At 30.8% G+C, this 20,630-nt stretch overlaps 1 protein-coding gene across 6 annotated transcripts in view; it reads left to right on the forward strand.

The window, feature by feature from the left end:
- Window positions 1-20,630, forward strand: part of Mipol1 (mirror-image polydactyly 1) — a 283,729-nt gene that overhangs the window by 63,756 nt on the left and 199,343 nt on the right. For all 6 annotated transcript variants that reach the window (XM_063246733.1, XM_063246742.1, XM_063246744.1 and 3 more), the window contains 3 exons: window positions 599-818; window positions 2,353-2,485; window positions 3,883-3,988. In XM_063246733.1, coding sequence (XP_063102803.1) covers window positions 599-818; window positions 2,353-2,485; window positions 3,883-3,988 — 459 coding nt within the window. The remainder of the gene's footprint in view (window positions 1-598; window positions 819-2,352; window positions 2,486-3,882; window positions 3,989-20,630) is intronic.

The raw sequence follows: 20,630 nt of genomic DNA on the forward strand, positions 1-20,630 counted from the left end.
GCTAACATTTATTGATGTGATAGACAGTAGGCTGTGTACTTTATATGCATTAACTCAGCCCTCACAGCAACCTAAATAAATACTGTTATGTATGTGTTTTGCATATTGGAAACTGAGACATGAAAGATCTAAATAATTTGCCCAAGATTAAGACTTGATGAAGCTGTTATTCTAACCCAGGGAGTTTGATCTCAGGGTTCCATGTATATTACCTCTTTGCTGTATTTGTTAACTCATTGTTTCCTATTTTGAGAAATCTAGACTATAATACCAATGAGCCTGGTATTGAGTATATGCTAGGATCATCTGGGGAACTTCAAATATATGAGACAGATCTCTGCTCAGAAGTTTTGACTCACTTAATGTATGGTTTGGTGTGAGCCTTGGGATTTAAAAAACTTCTTGTGTTATTGCAAGGTATAGCCAGGATGTGGACCACTATCATAGATGTCTCTTGACCATAGAAATGGGAACTTGTTTTATTACAGTTAAAGCAAGACTAGTAAGTATGTGTTTCCAGCTACAAGAGTGATTGTTTCTACAAAATATTCATTTGGCTGAATGATTTTTAATATATGTTTTATTTGTTTAAATATAGGTATAACCCATGTTAATACTGAACGGGACTCTACGGGAATAAATAAAAGTACACAGCTAGATGAACAACTAGCCATGAATTCTGAGGGAAGCTTGATTCAGAAATCCAGTGACTTAGTTAATGAAGTCACAAATGAGGACACTGAGCTACTGGGGCAGAGACCACGGAGTTTTCAGGTCGTTGGTTATAATCCAGAAGATGAGACACTTGAAAAGTGCAAGTGAGTAGTGCCTTAAGCCTTAAATCTAGAAGTCAAAAACTGGAAGAACTTTTTCTCTCTTCATTTAGGTGGGAGCTAAATTTGACATGCCATTAATTTATGTGAATGTAGAGAATCTGCTAGCGTTTTTTCTTGTTTCCATGATACTGATATGATGTGTCCAAGTAGCTAAGTGGAAAAGCACACAGTGAGTTTGAAGGAGGACAATAAGGTTTATCCCTTGTTCGGTGTTATTTTCTGTGACCTTAAATTATGAATTATGAATGTGGAAATAATTGTTAGATTGATTTAAATAGGTTAGTATTCATCAAAGCCAAAGGCTGGCCACAGCTGTAGGATAAATTAAGCCCAATTTATGTTTTGGTTTTGGTTAGCACCATTTTGCATCTAAGTGAATCTGGAAGCTTTATAAAGGACCTAGTACTCTCTTATTTGCTTTCCTTATTATTTCACTTTCTATAGCGTTTATCCATCCGTCATGTCTTTCTCATGAAGGAATCTGAATTTTGTGATACTTGTGACTTTCGTCTATGAGATTAAGATATTTTGATAATTAGTCCTGTGGTATAAAGCTACAGTTTGAATATAAAAAATTATGTTGTCAGTCTGGACAGAATCATATTTTGTAGAATACTATTTTAACAGAGTTTTTAAAATATAAAGTCCTATTACTGTTTGCTTGCAAATTATTTAGAACATTTGTGAATATTATCACATGATGAAGTAGATACTATATTGATAAGTTCCTCTCCTGAGGTGCATTTTGGGATGTGTTGTAGGCAACAGAAACAGAATGAATGAAGAAGGGGTAGATTTTTTTATGACCACATAGGGAGAACAAATAGTGGAGCTTAGTTTGAAGCCAGATTGTGAATTCTCTGGTATATTTGCAATACCAGATAAATTGTAAGTAGTGCTGCTCTGACCACCCCAGGCCTCACTGCTAAATTTCTCTTTGTGACTCCAAGATTTACCTGTGCTTAAAAATTTAATACAATGCCTTCAAACATCTCTTTTCCCTTCCCTTTCTTTATATTACTTTTTACAGATTAATTCTGTTCTCAAATAGCATACCAAATGTTTTTTTAAAAAAATATTATATACTTGCCCTTAAATATTTGAGGAATACATTTTTCATGTTTTGAATAAAGGAAATGAGATACTTTCCATCTAATTTTGCAAATTATTGAACTATAGTTCTCATTTTGATAAAAATAAGAACTATAATGAAAATCCTAACCAGAGATACAAATTGAATTATTAGAGCTTGTAAAAGCTTTCCTGAGTACTACATACTGGACTACAGGATCGCTGACTAAATGCTTTTCACAAATTTAATTGTCACGGTTCATAATTGGTATCTCTCTATGAAATTGATATTTTTTACCCATAGTATTTTCTTAATATAGCGTAAAAGAAATTTAAAATTGGATACTTTTTTCCATAAGTAATTTAATGTTTTCATTTGAAGTATGGAATGTATAGATCTTACATAACATCATATATATGTATTTACTAGTTTTCTTTCTTACAGCATTATGGAGCATAGAAGTAATGATCTACATTATGAATGTATGATTCCTTATCAAGTTACTTCAGATGTAAATAAAGAGACAGTAGCATTTCTTCTAAAAGAATTGGATATGCTCAGAACAAGCAATAAAAAGGTATAATGTAGTAAGTGTGATCATTTTACAGTGTTCTTTCAGCATTGGGCCTAAATTTTCTTTGTTGCCCATTATCTTTCAGCTTTTATTATATACTTTATACTGTTGCCATTCTCTGCCATCCGAATATGATTAAACTAAATAATTAGCTATGAAAATAAAGTTTTTGGCTTCCTCCTTTGCTGATCTCTATTGTCATTTTTTTATATATAAACCTAAGGTACCATGTATAGGTATCTACCAAAAACAAGGCTCAATCAAGTTTTGCTATTGTAAATCTTTGCTTCAACATTATGGAAAATGAGAAATGTTAGGTACTGGTTTTATGTTACTTTCTTAACTTTTTTTATTAATATCTGTGTCCTGTGTTTCACCTCTAAAATACAGCAAATGAAATACAGCAAGTAAGCCTTGGTGATATTGTCACTTAGCTTGTATTGTATACCATTGCATTTTATACAGTCCCATTTGTCATATTATGTTTTTTTCTTTTCCTTTTTTTTTTTTTTTTTTTTTTTTTTTTTGTCTTTTTCCTTTTTATCGGTACCGGGGACCAAACTCACGACTGTCTGCTTGCAAGGCAGGTGCTTATGCCGCTGAGCTAAATCCCCAGCCCCTATGTTTTATTTTCTTCTTCCAATTTTTGCTCTAATTACACTCCTCTGAGCCCAAAGTAATATTAAATAATGTCCATTTTCTATGCCTTCCTTTTTCAAAAAAACTATGTACTTTTTTCATTTTAATACTGTATTTTTCCTGATTTTATTGTTCTTATTGTTTGATGTAATCAAAATGAAGTATGACGTTAGGAATGTTGATCATCTCTGAAGAAAAACAAAACAAATGATAAAAGCCTACAAAAGAATTTTTAAAAAACCGGAAGCATTCTGCATGAGAGCATGAGACATTTTCTGTACTTTCATTTAGCAGTTATTCATGCCAGTTATGAGTCAGATGCCAGTGTCAATTTAAATGGAATATGATGAGAAAACATTCACAAAAGATTTGTATCAGATATTAAGATGGTTATCTTTATTCATTTTGTTTCAAAATATTGGAATTACTAAGAGAAGCTGTAAAACATGCTATCAGTTATTTATTAGGAAAACGCCTTCTAATGTTTTGCTTTAAAACAAGAGAATAGATGTGATTGTTTTTGCAGTTTTTTTAATAATGTCTTTCTAAATTGGTTTTTATAATATCCTTATCATTAAAATTATCTATTATTTTATGAAATATTTTGCAACTTTAATTTTTTTCATTTGAATTTAATATATTTAGTAAGTTCAATGTAATGTTACAGAGTGGTTACACAAAGGTTTTGGAAGAAACAAAATTTTGCTTTACAGTGGGAGACATTTGCCAGATAAAATTAACATGTTTTTAATGTCTTTTAGCTTCAAGAAAAACTGACTAAAGAAAATAAAGAACAGAAAAAATTAACGCTTAAGCTGGAACTCCAAGAAAAAACAATGGAAGCTAAAATTGCTGAAAAGACTTCAGGTATAATATTGAGTGTTAACATACAGCCTGGAGAATCATCCAGAGGTTTTTATATGATGTGTCTTGGTGACTAGCATGCTGCCTTATTTGCCAAAGGAGGAGAAGCTCCGTCCTTTTTTTTTTTTTTTTTTTTGTGGCTGCTTAGAAAATAGGTGGCTTTAACATCCTGGTACTGGTATTAGTGAAAGCTTTACCTGTATTCATACTGATTTGGGCATTAAATGCATTGTTAACACCATGTCAATCCAATCACAGAAAGGTTGTTTGTTTTGTTGGAAGGGCCTGAACAAACAAGGGGGAAATAATGATTACCAGTGCCTCTACCTTTCAACCAGCAGTTCAAATACCACTTATTGTTTTAGCTTGTTGAGAGGAAATACTTCTCCTTTGTATGAAGATAGTCATATATTCATTGCCAATGGAAACGTGCATTTGATTCAAAAACCTCTTTTGTGCGATTAATAAGTTAACATCTGATAATGATAGATATGTTTTCTCTGAGATTAAAGTGAACCCTTGCCACAGTTAGTGTTATCAATCATTGCCTTAAATATATTCTGGAGTCTATCTTTACTCATAGGTCTTTGCAAGGAGAAAATTTTTCAGCATATCTGTGATTTGTTACAGATATGATCAGGTAATTTTAGACTATGATCTTCATCTTGTGAGCCCCTGTGACTCAGTCCCACATACTGTTTTTGTGTGCTGAGGAAGATGAATTTCATTTAAAAAATAGACATTAGCATTCACAAGCATTTGAGAGATTACTTATTTAAAATTTATATATCATTTGGAATAATTTTAGGAAATACTGATATGATTACTCTGAGATTATAAAAACTATGGTTTCCAAGCCACTTAAATTGGTTATTTAATGTATGGGAATATTAAGGTAGAAGTTTGATGAACTACTATAAGCCTGTCTTCAAAATATTACTGTGGTAAATAGAAGTAACCATTACTTTAAAAATGTAGCCAAGATGATCATAAATAACTATTCCAACTGAATGCCAGATAGTTATTTTTCTGTTAACACAGCTAGAAAGTTTTGGTGTTTTAGTTTGAAATATGAGAGTAATATATTTTAAGGATAATTAATAATATGTTAAAAATAAATAATTCAAGGTTTAGAATATAGGTTTAGGGCAACTTGAAAGTTTCCTGATTTTTTTGAGTCATACATACTCACACAAGAAGTGCATTTGTGTCAAAGCACACATACAAATTTATCTTTCCATGTGTTTTGCAAAAGTAGTTGGATAGGGACTGGAAATACAGCTCACTGGTATAAGTACCTGCTTTGCAAAAGTAGTTGGATATTTTAATAAATCTGCAGAGCCTGTTTATTTCTGGTTAGGAACTCATTAGCTCTAAATATTTACTGTTTAACTTTTATATAATAAACTCCAAATATTTATTGATAAACACTTAAGTATTCTCTATGATTGAGCAATTTAAAACATGTATGCACAAAATGGAAAGAATTTGGTTACTGTTTATTGTTAATCATGTATTTATCAATAATAGCAAAACATTATTTTAAGAAATGTTAACTATATGAAAGTTGTTTAATGTATTTTTATAACTGCCTAACTTGATTTCTGAAATAAAGCAATCTGCAGACACTTATCATAAAAATGATACAAAATGAAAACCTAAAGGTTTTAAAAAATTAGTTTTCAAAATATATCTGTAGTTCATATATTTCACTTATTTTGAAAAGGCTTAATCTACTTTACTTGAAACAATAGGGAAGATTATTCTTATAATATCATATTTTTATTTTAATGAAAATAGAACCAAACAAAATAAAACAGAATAAAGCCAGTCAAACAAACAAATGTAAGTGACACAGGACTTCAAAACAATAGGAAATCAACAATGATTACCATAAAGCCACTTGTTATCTTCAAAATAGCTGTAGAAACCTTTAAACATAGTAAAAATCAAACCAAACAGAACAGAATAGAACCAATAAAAACAAAACAATGAGTGCAATAAAGGACTTCACAATAAGACAATAGTAAATCCAAAATGGCTGCCATAATATATTTTGTTAACTTTGAAATAGCTGTCTGTGCCATCCGATGTAATAAAATCAAACAAAACAAAACAGAACAAAACCCAACCCAAGAAAACAGTGAAAATGATATAGGACTTAAAAAACAAGGTAACAGAGAATTAACAATGACCACCACCTTCAGAAGGAGATGCTCTATAGATGCTACATTGCATATTGTTATCCTCTGAAGAGATATCAGGCTACCAGCTTTAGATCTGCAAAGTCAGTGAAACACTAAACACTACAAGCATTAAATTGTATTTTACATCTGTAGCTGTCATTGCAGGAAGCCTGTGTTTCTTCGGATCAGGAGGTCGTTTATGGGGATGGTGGGGAGGAGTTGGCTCTTGTTTCCCAGCCCATGTATTGGAAGGGGCTGGCGTCTGACTGTCCTCCCAGTGGCCTGCACATGGTACAGATTCACAGGGAGGGTTTGCTTTTTGTTGACTTTTTGTTCTTTTCATGATGTCATACTTTTAGCCTCCCATGTTGGCACATTCTTGTAATCCCACCTACTCAGGAGGCTGAGACAGGAGGATTACAAGTTTTGGGGGAGCTTTCAGAAAGGATATATTGAATTGCTTGGGAATGCACTTTGATTAATCTGCCATAAAGAAAGATTAACTTGAAATATTTGTAGCTGGATGCACTAGTGAGACCATACTCAAGTGAAATAAATCTGACACACATGTAAATACACAGTATTTTCTGTGTGAGAAACCAAAAGTGTAAATATGAGTAAAATGTATAACATATATTGTGAGACAGAAAGAAAACATTCAAATTGAGAGGTTAACTACAGAGGAAGAAAGGGAAAAGGAAAGAAAGGAAAGTAAAAAAATGAGAAAAGAAGGAAAAAATAGGAACAAAGTGTTTTTCTTTTTTTCTTTTTCTTTTTTTTTTTTTTTTTTTTTTTGAGGCAGGGTCTTGCTATGTAGATCAAGCTGGCCTTGATCTTCCTGTCTCAGCATCCTGAGTGCAGGGATTGCAGATGTGTGCCAAAAGCTTCTGTAAATAAAGAGTGGAAGAGGAGTTGAAGGAAAGATAGGGAAATGGATAAAAAGAATTATGTTATGCCATATACAGGTCCAAATTCCCTGTGATGAGTGTGATAACTATGTTTACCTAAAATACACCAGCGAATTTGAAATAAAAAAAAAAAGAATGCACTTGTTTGAAACTACAGTTACTTCAATCTCGTGGTGGCTCTTAAAGTTTTTTCATAATTTATCATTACACGATTATATATATATATGTGAACATACATGAATATGAGTAAGAATTCTTTAAAAAATTTATCTCCTTGATAAGTACCAAGTGCAGTCAGAAAGCAAGCGCATCAACAAAAGCGACCATGTCTATTAATAATAACAATGTATACCAGTGATTCCATGTTGTGCATTCTTGGTTTCTTCTAACATGAAAGAACAAATAATTCATGTAAGTGTGGATGCTTGTTTCTATCATTACTTGCTTCTGTAGTCAAAAAGTGATTTTGGTAAAGTATGGTATGCATATGCATACATCTTAGTATGATAATATTCTTAAGCAAAACATAAATGCTTAAAAAATTAGATTACTCCATGCACACACACAAAAAAAGTAGTTGTAAGTAAACACTGAAAATGGGAAGTAAGATACAGAAGTGTATATCTAGATCTGAGGGTATAGCTTAACAGCATAGCACAGGCCTGGTGAGCATAAAGTCCTGAGTTCAAAGGGGGAAAAAAAGGAAAAAACATATATATCTATAGATTTTAAAATGTTAATTAAAATATGAAGTAGTCTAAGGAAATACTACTTTTATATATAAAATATAAAGTTTTTTTTTTTTTTTTTTTTTTTTTTTTGGTCTTTTTCGTTTTTATCGGTACCGGAGATCGAACTCACGACTGCCTACTTGCAAGGCAGGCGCTTATGCCACTGAGCTAAATACCCAGCCCCTAAAATATAAAGATTTTATGTAAGGATATTCAGTATTCCTCCTATGGCAAGATAATTAATTGAACAGTAAGAGAATTGTTGAATTGTAATTATTAAATTATAATTATTGTGTATTGATTAAAAACTGTTGAAGATATTTGATAAAATGCAGAAAACTAAGCTCAATGTTAAGTAAAAGAAGCAGAGGAAAACTACTTGCAATTTAATTGTGTTAAAAGTTATTCATACATATACATATGTATTACATAAAGAAACAAATTTTGCTGGTTTTTAAATGGAGATACTAATGGTTTGGTGAACAATTCAGATTTTCAGATTTTTTACAATGGACATGTACTAAATTTACTTTTTGAAAAGTAAGCATTACTTTCAAAAGATGGGATATATTAAAGAATGATATCATGCTAATCTTAAAATAATTTCTGTGATAGGACTAAGACATAAAGACCATATAAACCAAAGTTTTATGAGAACCATATGATGGCTATGACCCAGTTTTGCCATTTTACCCATGCTGTTTTTTTAGTCTTTCAGATTTCCCTCATATTTATTTTTTATGTGTCTATGGATATCATGTAGTTTATGTATATATTAATCCATCTTGTTTTACCAGATCATTGTATAATTTATATAATATGGTACAGTTAAAAACCACATAAAACTACATGTGTCCAGTTCACAGGCAGTTTGAAGCAACTAGCAAAATGGAAAGAGTTGGAATCAGATTGACCCAGGTTGAATCACAGTGTTGACACTTAATATTGATTGTATACCTGAGCTGCTTAGTTACTTAGCTTCTTCAAGCTTACTTTTTCACATGGAAAATGAATATCAACTAATTTACCAGATTATTTTAAGGATTAGGGATAATACATGAAATCCTCAGATACATAGCTCAGTAAGTTGTAGCTTTAATATAGTGTTATATTACTTTATCTTCAGGAAATTCTTATTTTTGGTGTCTTTATGGACAAAAGTCATAAAAGGATGTTTTATTCTTTTCGCTTTTAATGAAAAATGGCTTACTATTAATATATTTTAAAAGGGAAATAAGCTGAAAAGGGGATATAAAATTGGAAATAAAGGATTGGATTGTAACGAATTTCTGATGATGTGTTAGTGCTGACAAATTTCTGATAATACTGTCAGATCAGTTTGTTAGCACTAACACATTTTACTAAACTGTGAATCCAGAATGAAATACAAAAGGTTTGGGATTGTATGTCTGTGGCAGGGTGTTCTTAGCAAGGAAAATGTTTTTAATGTAATTTATAAATTTTCTTTCCCTGTTGGTTTTTATAGGATGCGAAGAGTGTTGTTTTGTGAGATCTTATAAGATTTCTAAACTCAGCTGTTACTTCTGTGATAATCAAATCTCAGGGGATTGATTTTTCCCTTCTCGTACATCATTTTTGTTACCATCATTAATTCTGTTTATTATGTGCTTAATTATTTCACAGAGACGATACTAACTTCTCGGCAAATCAAATAAGAAACAATTATTGAGGTTCTGTTATATATTTGATACTGTATTAGACACTAAATACACATCATCAAATAAGGGTTTTGGATTTGAAGTATTTCTTTTTTGCCTGCAACCCTTCTTGGTTATAATATACCATACAGGTGAAGCCAGCAGTTATATGCTCAGATTTGGATTCAGACCTTTTTTCTAATCATTTTGTCATTTACAGGATATGATGAATGACAATTTCATCAAATCTTGTTTAAAACCTACTGATGGCTGTGATGCTTAAGTGAAATAATGTTTATGATGAGCTTAACCTGTAGTCACTCAATAAACGGTCATTATACTAATAAATAATCATTACGAGTTCCTGTCTTGTTTTCTCTAGACTTCTTTGTCTAATAAGAACACATTCAAAGTGTTCTGATAGTTTTGTAGTTATAGAAATAACTGGATTATAATTAAGTATAAATACTGTACTCCATAGTTATTTATAACCATAGCTCTGTTTCACAAAGAATTGGCTTTTCTTTTTTATAACTAAATTTTTGGTTGCTTTTTGAGATAGAGTTTTACTATATAGTTCAGGCTGGCCATGAACTAACTGTATGACACAGGCTGGCCTTGAATTCACAGTGATCCTCCTGCCTTAGTCTCCCAAGTGTTACGACTGCAGGCATGCACCACTACACTCAGTTTAAATTTATAAACCATTTTATTGTTTGCATTTCATTATTTTGTTTTCCCAAATTTTCAGAATTAAACTTGTTTAGAAGGTTTAAAAGGCTGAAAAAAATTTAAAAATCTGTACAAAAATAAAGAAACAAAGGAGAAATATGAGAAGACTGTCTTAATTTTTGGAAAAGCTGAAATTACTAGCCAGCTTTTTTTCCTCCCTATGTGAATATTGCGAAAAATTTATTTCATTGTAGCTGTTCAGGATTTTTTAAACTGTGTTTTGACTCATTGAATTAACAGCACAGGTAATATATTTTGACAGTTAGCATATATGGTCATTAAAAACAGAGATGGTTTAAAGAAATACAGCAAAAACAATATTTGGATTGAGGTAAATATTTATTTTCATCTAAAAATGATTAAATTATAAACAGTTCAAAATGTTTTTTAAGTCAGTTACATTTGACAATAAGACAACATTGTATAGCCTGACCTGCATCTGTTTATTTGCTTTTTTTGTAATGCTGTGTTTATAACTTTTAAAAATAAACCTGTTCAGTTAAATCTTTTCTTTTTTCTAAACAGTCTCAGTAAGCATAGTCTAGTTTTTTATGTTAAATTTTTATTATTGTTACCTTTACAGTACACAGATGATGTTTAAATTTTATATAAAATATTTAGTTTTTCTTATGTTATTTTTGCGATATTTAAAATATTTATATTTCTTTAAGGCTTTTATTTTTCTATTTCTTAAAAGCTCACGTTAAACCCTCTGCTTTATATGTTAGTTATTTTTCTTTCTTGCATGTCATCCATTAAAGATTAGCTGTGGAAGGTTGGAGCATGGAGAGATTATGAATGACAGAACAACTGCTGTAGAATAATAATCAGTTTTTGGTATTTAATGCTGTTTGACTTTTGCAGACACATTTCTTATTAACCTTTGGTACAAAGAGAAATCCAGGTTCCTGATATCTCATGGAGAAGATGAATTTAAGATCCTCTTCCAATTAAACTGAAATAAAGCCAATATTGGGTTTTAGCCAAAAGAACTCCTTAGTTGCTAAGTCTTGTGTTTATAAGTAGTCTGTCTGTCTGTCTATTTATCTGTCTATATATCTGTCTACCTCTTATACTGCATTTTAACAGGAAATTCAGTGGTAAAGTAATTTGCTTAGCTTCTACAAACTGACAGTGCAAGCATACAAGCTAGTTTTTCTCTTTAAACGTATATTTATTTCTGTGCACCCAAATGTATACTGATACTATGTAAATAACAGAATATATTAATCCTTATTATAGGGAATGTTAATTTGTTCTTGGTAGGGAAGAGAAGATTCTCTAGAGGAACTCTGAGATGAACATCTTAAATTTGTCTACTGATGTTAAAATGTAAATTATGTTAAAAATACAGATATGTAACCTGTCGTTGTAACAAATATATCAAGACAGTCCAACTTACTAAATGGAAGATTAAAAATTGCTTTCTAATAGAAAATGTTTACATTTTTCCCTTGTTCAGTTGTTGCTTTATATTGTAGTTCAGATTATGTCAATTATCTAATGATTAAAAACAACAGAACTTAATTAGTCCTATGTATAAAAATAGAAAATAGGGTATTTACTCATATGAAGTAAAATACATTAGTCTCATTGAGCAAGAATAAAATGTGATAGCTTTTCCTCTAATACTTGAATGCCTTAATAGCATTAATTTATGATGGAGTATTAAATATATCTGTAATTTATTGTTTATTTTGTAAGAAAAAAGGGTTTCTACAGTATGACTAATAATTTCATGTAAAAACAGATCAAGTTCTATGCAGATCAGCAAATAAAATGGTAATAAAATGTTGATTCTGTTACTGTCTTTGGCTTAGAATGCTGTGAATCAAGATGAATTTTTACAATTACCAGGCCAATAATACGAGAATAGAGTATGGTCAATTTTGTATCTTTTCTTCCCAAGAAAACCTTATGCTTTTTTCTGGAAAAACAAAGATTGAGTGGACTGAGAATCTATTTGCAGCAGTACCCAAATATTGGAAATGTTTTATATTATTAGGTGTACTGGAAATTAGCATTATATCAAGCATTTGAGAATATATGTAATTAGTGTGTTTTACACATAAAACAAACCTTTAGAAAATAATAAGATTTTTTCATATTTGATTAAGGATTCAGAAAAGGAAATCTTATAGGAAAAAGGTAATAGCATTTACATTTTACAGAATTTTCACAGTACTATTAAAATGTAATATAGCTTGCAAAGCAAATAAGTAAGATATGTGTTAAATTATATTTTAAAAAGCGTAAGATTATAGGTAGTGGTTTTAATATTTCAGGAATAATATCAGTATATTAAATCTACTATCGATATATTGTTATTGAATGTTGATAATGAGCATATTTTAGAATGTGATTTTATTATTTTATTTTAATTAATTAGTTTATTTTGGTACTGGGGATTAAACTCATGACTTTACGTTTGCCAAGCAGGCACTTAGGCCACTGAACTAAACCCCCAACACCAAGAATGTGATTTTATATTATCCTTGAGTTATCCATAGTAAACAAGCCAGTATAAATATTATCTTATAAGTTCATGTTGTATACTTTTGCTACTTAAACTTACAAGAGTTCATATTATTTCCTAATGTGTAAAAGTTTCTTTACTGAGTGTGAATTTATAAGAATTTTACAAAGAAAAGTTTGATAACAAATATTTATGCATACTTTTAATGTAGTCATATACTTTTAAGAATAAATGTTCATTGCACTGTTGTTTATACAGTAAATAGCTGGGAAGTATAAAATGTAATAGTAAGAACATCTTAGTTGTATAAAATATGGCCCATCGAAATAAAATTCCATGCACTATTTCATATTTTTTAAAGAATACCACAGGGAGTCTGAACACATCCTACTCATTTTTATTACACACAAACTTAAAACTATGAAATATTTGTGGCCTCCAAATTCTTTATAATGAGACAATATTACTTTTTAATAAAAATTAAAATAATGTATAAAATATTGAAAATCAAATTCAGTTTTAGAAAAACAACCCACTTTTAAAAGAAATTCTGAAATTATAAGTGAGCAACATTATAAAAACAGAAGTATCAGAGTAATTCAAATAAATGTCAATTTTCTACTGATGCAGAGCATTAGCCTGTATTTTAAAATTCCCAGTAACCAACTTATGCATTATAACTTCAAAGATATTGAAAGAGTGGTTTGATGTTTGTACTGTTGGACTATATATGTGATAATTTCACCAAACAGTAATTTGCTAGGAACACGTTTAACATCATCATGAATTCCCCAATTTGCTTATGTCTCATGTGACGCTATAATGGAATTATTCATAGAAACTGAAATTCTTTCATATTTAATAAGGGATGATCTTTTATTAAACTATTGTCTGTATTATGTGTAGTGCTTATACATTTGGAAAATTATATTGCAATTGTTTGATAGGTTAAAATCCAGTTTTACCCCTTTAATTTTATATTTATGTAACTACCATGAGGATGTTAACAATTGGGTTCTTTTTCCTGAGAAATGTCTATTCTTCAAATTATGTTATTTAGAGAAGCATGATCCAGTGTTTAAACTGGAATCTTTTCCAACATACTGTCTCACTCATATTGTATTTTAAAAGTAGTTTGCAAAGTGTAGACTATGGGTTTGTCAATAGACGTGGGTTCTACTAAGAAAATATGTACTCTGCTTTGACTCAATAAACTCATACTTAGTATGGTTCAGCTTCTTCATATTTACTCTTGTCCATATTAGAAAACAATTAGCTTACTAAACAAATTTGAGTATTTAGTGGTGGGGGGTAGGGGTGATCCTCTCTGAATCTTTCTCATTTGACTAAGAATTACAGGATATTTGATAACCATGTTTAAAAATGGAGATATCCAAATATTATTGTAAACACCCAATGATTTGTTTTACCTACAATATAAGTATTTTACTTGGTTGGCTTACATAGTAGCTAATAATATTTGTTAATGTAATTTAACTGCTGTGAACCTTTACTGAACAAATATTGAAATTTATTCAAGTCAAAGAAAGAGAATCTCTAATGACTTTTGTTAAAGCTTCTATTTAATAGTTAAGGAGAAAAGTTTGTATGACATACGAGATGCAATTAACAGTAGATTTTACATTTAATAAAAAGAAAGAAGCATGCGTATTTGCTTTATTCATTCCATCATAATTTGTATTAGAGCTGTGGGTGTTTAATGAGCAAATTCCAACTAAAATGCTATATTGATTTTTCTAGTGAACTTTGTAATAGTCATCTACCTTGGAAAAGCTCAGTGTTTACAATTAAGTTTTCTTTACAAAAAATGTGTGAGAGTTGCATATTGACCCTTTAAAAGTACTGGATTCTAGAAAGAATCAAGTTTTTTTTTTGTAATCAAATTTCACATGTGATGGATATTAAAAATTACCATTCTTTAATACATATATTTTGAATTTTTATGTATAGATCATATTATTAGATTTTACATGTGTTGTTTTCTGATTTACTCTTAAATGATAGTTTCTTTGAAATTCATATATGCACTTTGAATTGTAAACACTATTGTAAAGACAGTTTTTTCTGGATTACACAACTCGTTCTTATGAAACATCTTTTTACTTTTAATGTAACTACCTTTATTATTAAAGTCCTAGATATTTCTAGCCCTATTCCTTTTCTCATATGCTCTTGTATGTAAAGAGAAACAGAACTTGAACTGTCACTTATAAACATCGAGTCATACTTTCTAGAAACAGTGGAAAGCCTATTGGGATTTAAAATTTAATAATTAGCAGTTTTACCATGTTGTGCCAGAACATTTAAGGTGATATGGTATAAATATTTGGAATTGCCATATTTTACATCCTGTTTGGCTTAGCTTGTAAAATTTTTATATAAAAACTTTAAAACATTTTAAGTTATATTTTGTATTAACTTTTATGTAATTGTGATATTCATATACAATAAGTTCTGAATAGTTCTTCTTTTAATCTGTTTATAATTGTTGCCTGGCAATGAAGAAGGTTAAGGTTGGGTTTTTTGGGGTTTTTTTGTTTTGTTTTGTTTTTTTGTATCAAGAATCAAACTCAGGACTTTGAGCTTGCATGGCAGGCACTTATGCCACTGAGCTATATCCTCGATCTTGAAGAAGGTTAAAACAGGAGGAATTTAGAGCTGAATTTTTTAATATAGAAGTGGCCTAAATAACCTAAATCGCACTATTTATAACTCTGCAAATTAAATCACATTAATAAAACTAAGAATCATCAATCTGTAGATTGAGAATATTAAAACAGTGCTAGAATGGAACTTTCATTGAGGGTCCACTTTATTTATTTGGTCAAAAGCTTTTGACCTGAAAACTACGGACAGTTGTATTATATCCATTTTATATAACTGAACTTCAACTAAAATAATTTAGTAAATGTAAAGAAACAGGGTTGCTGAACTTACTATCTCGGGATATGAGCTAGAATCCATCTGCATACCATCCTCCTTTCCATGCTATACAAAATGTATATCCTTCCTGGAAGAAGACTCTAAAATTAGAAGAAAAAAGTAAAATTCATTTTTGTGTACTATATTCTAGACAAGTTTCTTTCAAAATAGCAATGATTAATTGATACATGGCTTTAGAATAGTATAGTCATAAACAGCCACATAACAATGATAATCTCTTGGAAGTGTGAAAATAATGCTGAGAAGTACTGGTTTTTCCAAATGTTCGTAACAATTTCCTAATTAAACTTATCTGTACAATTACAAGCGTCTGATTTTATACATGTTTTTATCTAGTTATTCCAAGCATAGTTTATCATATAGTTTATCAATTTATCTCCTAGTAACAATTTGGTTATTTCTAGATTGAACTTAATATAAATAAATATGCTATGAATATTTACGTTTTTTTTTTGTATGGACATAAGCTTTTATTTTTCGTGGTAAATAACTATGTGTGGGATAACTGAATTTTATAATGGGAATATATTTAACTTTTTTAAAGCAATGGACACACTGTGATTGTTCTGTCTTAACAGCAGTGTATGGGATTATACTTTTTATATATCTTTGTCAACACTTGATATGTTCAATCCTTACTTTTAGCCATTAAATTAATTATGTGTCAGTTATCTCATTGTAACTTTAATTTCAGTTTCCCTAATGACTGAAAATGTTGAGCATTTGCTCATGTGATTATTTTCCATCTGTGTATCTGCTTTGATATTGTATAGTTTCAATATTATGTCCATTTTTAATTGTGCTGTTTATTACTCGGTTTGGAGAGTTTTAAAAGTTCTGTTCTGGATGTCCATTTTTTGTCAGATATATACTGTCAATCATTCTTCCAGATTATAGGTTTTTCTTTATCACTTTGTTTAGGACAGCAGAAACTTTTCCTTGTATTAGATTGGAGTTCAATTCATTGTTTTTAAAAATGGATCCATCCATTATTAAAGTAAAGTATCTCAGGTTTAATTCTAATGTCTCAGAGCTTTTCTCTTGTGCTTATTTTCAGAAGATTATAGCTTTAAATTTAGGTCTGCCAACAAAATCAGTTTACCATTTTAAAAAGTCAATCACCTGGGAGAACAACTAGGAAGATCCCAAATTCAACCCGGCCTAGGTAGCTTATCAATTTATGAAGACCCTGTCTTACAAAGGAAAAGAAAACAATGAAAAAATCAAGGTACAAAGGCCCTGGATTCAATCCGTAGTACACCAAAGAAAATAAATCAAAATCAATTTTATAAACCAAAAAGAGGAAAACTATGATGTTTTCAGGTACAGAAGAGTGTTTGAAAAAAAATCCAAGTTTCAGTGAGTTTTGCTAATTGATGTGAGCCACTTTATCAAATACAAACTCATGAACTGGGATATTACATTCATATTCTTTTATTTTCCTTTTCGTTTAGTGACTGTAGTAATGTCACCTCATTCATTATTGACTTAACATGCATTTATGCATTCTGGCTTTGCCTTGCTGAGTCTAGCTAGAAGCTTACTAAATTTGCTGATTTTGAACAACTAATTTTTGATGTCTATGTTTATTGTTTTTTCAGTTTCGTGTGTGTGTGTATGTGGGTGTGCGCGCATGTATGTGTGTGGTAGCGGGAATTTTACTCATGATCTTGTGTATGCTCACCAGGCACTTAGTGCCACTGAGCTATATCCCCAGCCTCCCTTTCAGTTTTATTTTTATTGACTTCTATTCTTTTTTTTTTTCCTGCTTAATTTGGATTTTTAAATTTCTTCTCTAAGTTTTTTGGATTGAACTTAGATGATGATTAGAGATCTTCTTTTGTACATGCACTTAATAATGGAAATTTCTAAGCACTGTATTAGCTTTCACACACTTTGATGCATTTTCAGTTTTTGTCAATTCAAAATATTGCTTCATTTTTCTTGGGACTCTGATTCATGTATTAGAAATACGTTATTTAGTTCCGTGTGCTTGGGAATTTGTTTTGGCTTTTTTAAAGTTTTATTTATTTTATTAGTGTGTGTTTGCTGTACACAGAGTTTATATTTCTTTGTTATTTCTGATTTTACTTTAATTCCAGTATGGCTGGAAAATGATTTCGATTCTTAGAAATTTTCAAGGCTTAATTTGTGACTCAAGATTTGGTGTCTTTTGCTGTTTTATGTGGATATGAAAAGAATGTGTGTCTTATAGTTGCTGAGTAAAATATTTTATAAATATGTCATTTAGTTCTTTTTGGTTGACCATAGCTTTCATATCTTCTATATTATTGCTTTTCTGTTTGTTTCATCTGTTAGCTTGCATGTTGAAGTTTCCCACTGTAACTAAAGAGCTTCATGTGTGTGCATTCACATCTAAAATTTTAATATTTTTATGTCATTAATATCACCCTGTTCCTCATGATTTTCTTCACTCTAAAGTGTGTTTTGATAATAATATAGCCATGTCAACTTTTTATTTATGCCCTTTCCTCTTTTGGCTTTTTAATCTCCTTGTATCAGTACATTTGAAGTGTTAAATTCCTGGTTTAAGAAATGAGTTTCTTGACATGTATATTTGGTCATCTTTTTAAAGTCCAGTCTGATAATCTTTGTCTTCAATTTGTGTGCTTATCTGGCATATTTGAGTTGAGGGCCATCATTTCGTTATTTGTTTTCCCTTTTTGCTCCCTATCATTTAGTTCCTCTGTTTTCCCCCCCATTATCTTTTGTTTTATGTTAACTTGTTTTAGATTCCAGTTTGTTTCTGTTTCATTAATGTATCTTCATGTATTTGTGTGTGTATATGTGTGTGTGTGTGTGTTTGTGTGTGTGTATGATTGCTGTTGGATTATAAAATATAATCAATTCTTGTTACTCATGACTTCTATATTTTTATAACTTTTTACAATTTATTTAGAATTAATACTTTATCATTTCAATTGCTATATAGAAAACTACCATAATGTGGGACCTCTTTCATATATTATATTTCTGTACACTGAAAATCCATCAATATTGTTTTTGCTTTCAACTATTTTGTTGAAACAGACTAGTTTACTGTATTTACTGACATTTTACCATTTCTTTTGTTTTCCTTCCTTTATAATGTTCAGAATTTCCTTCTGTTCTCATTTCCTTTCTTTCTGAAGAACATTCTTTACCAGTGATTTTACGATAGATCTGCTGTCTGTGGATCTCTTACTTTTCCTTTGAGTAAGAATCATCCTCTTTTTCTCTGTCTCTGTCTCTGTCTCTGCTCTGTTTCACTGTCTCTTTATTTTCATTCCTGGTAAATGTTTTTACAGGATGTAGAATTCCAGGTTGACAGGTCTTTATATTCCTTATGAATGTTTTCCCATTTCCATCTGGCCTCTGTAGATTCTGTGGGAAACCTGCAGTTATTTGAATTATTATTGTCATAGATAGTGCTCCCCTGGTGATTTCAAGGATTTGTCTTTTTAATTTTCAGTAGTAGGATCATTTTGTGTTTGAGTGGATTTTTTGGATTAATCTGATTTGGGGTTCATTTAGGTGCTTTTCTATGTGGGTTTAGGTCTTTTGCAAGTTGGGAATATTTTAGCCCTTATTTTTTCAAATTTTTTTCTTTTAACTGCTACATTCCTCTACTTCAGAGAATATATGATATTTGTTATCTTACATATTTGAGGCTCTGCTCACTTTTCAGTTTTTCTTTCCTTCTGTGATTCAGATCAAATAATTTCTGTTGATTTACTTCAAGTGCTTTGGCTTTTTAAATTTCCATTCTGCTATTTAGGTCATCTAATAGGGTTTTGATTTTAATTTTCTTTTAGTTCTAAAATTGGTTTTATTTTTATAAGTCATTTCTTTGTATTTAATTTTGATTTTTGTATCTAGAATGCTTACAAATCATGTGCTCATTTATTGGATTTTTATATTAGCTGCCTTAAATTCTTTTTCAGATAATTTTGACTCCTTTGCCATTTAACAACTGTTTTCTCATGCAAGTTGAGATTTTTTAGAAATTCATTTTTATGTTTTTTTTTCTATTTCAGGTAATTTTTAAATTTTATTTTTGGACATTTCAAATATTAATTTAAGAGATTCTGAGTCTTATTTACATTCTGTTGATGTTTCAGCACACAGTTCACCATGTTAGGTTTAGGCTACTCCCCTGTGAGCTCTAGTTCCAATATCAGTCCAGATTTGCCTTTTGTGTGCTCTCCAAGTGGTCAGTCTAGAATTTAGTGGGATTTTTTTCTTAAGCTTATGTCTCAAAGCCTTTGACACACTAATAAGGATCAGATTCATGCACATACTGGTCAGGCTTACAGATGGCTTCTTGTCACAAGAGGTGTATCACTTTGTTGCTTTCTTAAGATCCTTGTTTTCTACAATTTTTCCATTTTTGGATTTTTTTAATTTTTACTTTTGATCTTCTGCCTGTAAACTTGACTTTTGATATTAATCCAATGTCAGGAACCCAGAGGAGAACAGGATTTATCATTTTCCCTGGAGTTCACCAAATGGAGAGGTAAGTAAGGTTCTCTTCCCTTGTGGCTTTAGCTACCCTACTTTCTTGCCAACAATTGCTTTGTTGCTAATGCTTTCCTTGTGAGGTCATCTGTGGGGCTAACCATTTAGAAATACAGTTAAAGAAACAACAGATTCCCTCAGTGTTTCTAAACTGTTAGGAGTTTTCTGCACGTAGATAAAAAAATTTCTCCTGTATCATTGTCTGTAGCACAGTGTTCTCTGCGGCCATCGGGCTTTTTATGGTTTATAGCTGGATGTTCCAAGCCTCATGCATGCAGAGGCGGGTCTTTTGAAAGGTGATTGGAGGCAGCACTGCAGCTGGCTTGGTGTTAGTAGGTGGGGTCTGCCAGTCATATGGCCAAATCTGGCAAGGTTGTCTACCTCTTTGGCTTCACCTTTACTCTCTTTTCTACTTTCTAGACTTAGTAAAGTGCAGTTTTTCCTCCCCTCTGCCCCTCTGTCATGCTATTTT

Source organism: Cavia porcellus, unplaced genomic scaffold (genome assembly GCF_034190915.1).
Source record: "Cavia porcellus strain 051 isolate PalLab524CR breed Dunkin Hartley unplaced genomic scaffold, mCavPor4.1 scaffold_1, whole genome shotgun sequence".
Lineage (NCBI taxonomy): Eukaryota > Metazoa > Chordata > Mammalia > Rodentia > Caviidae > Cavia > Cavia porcellus.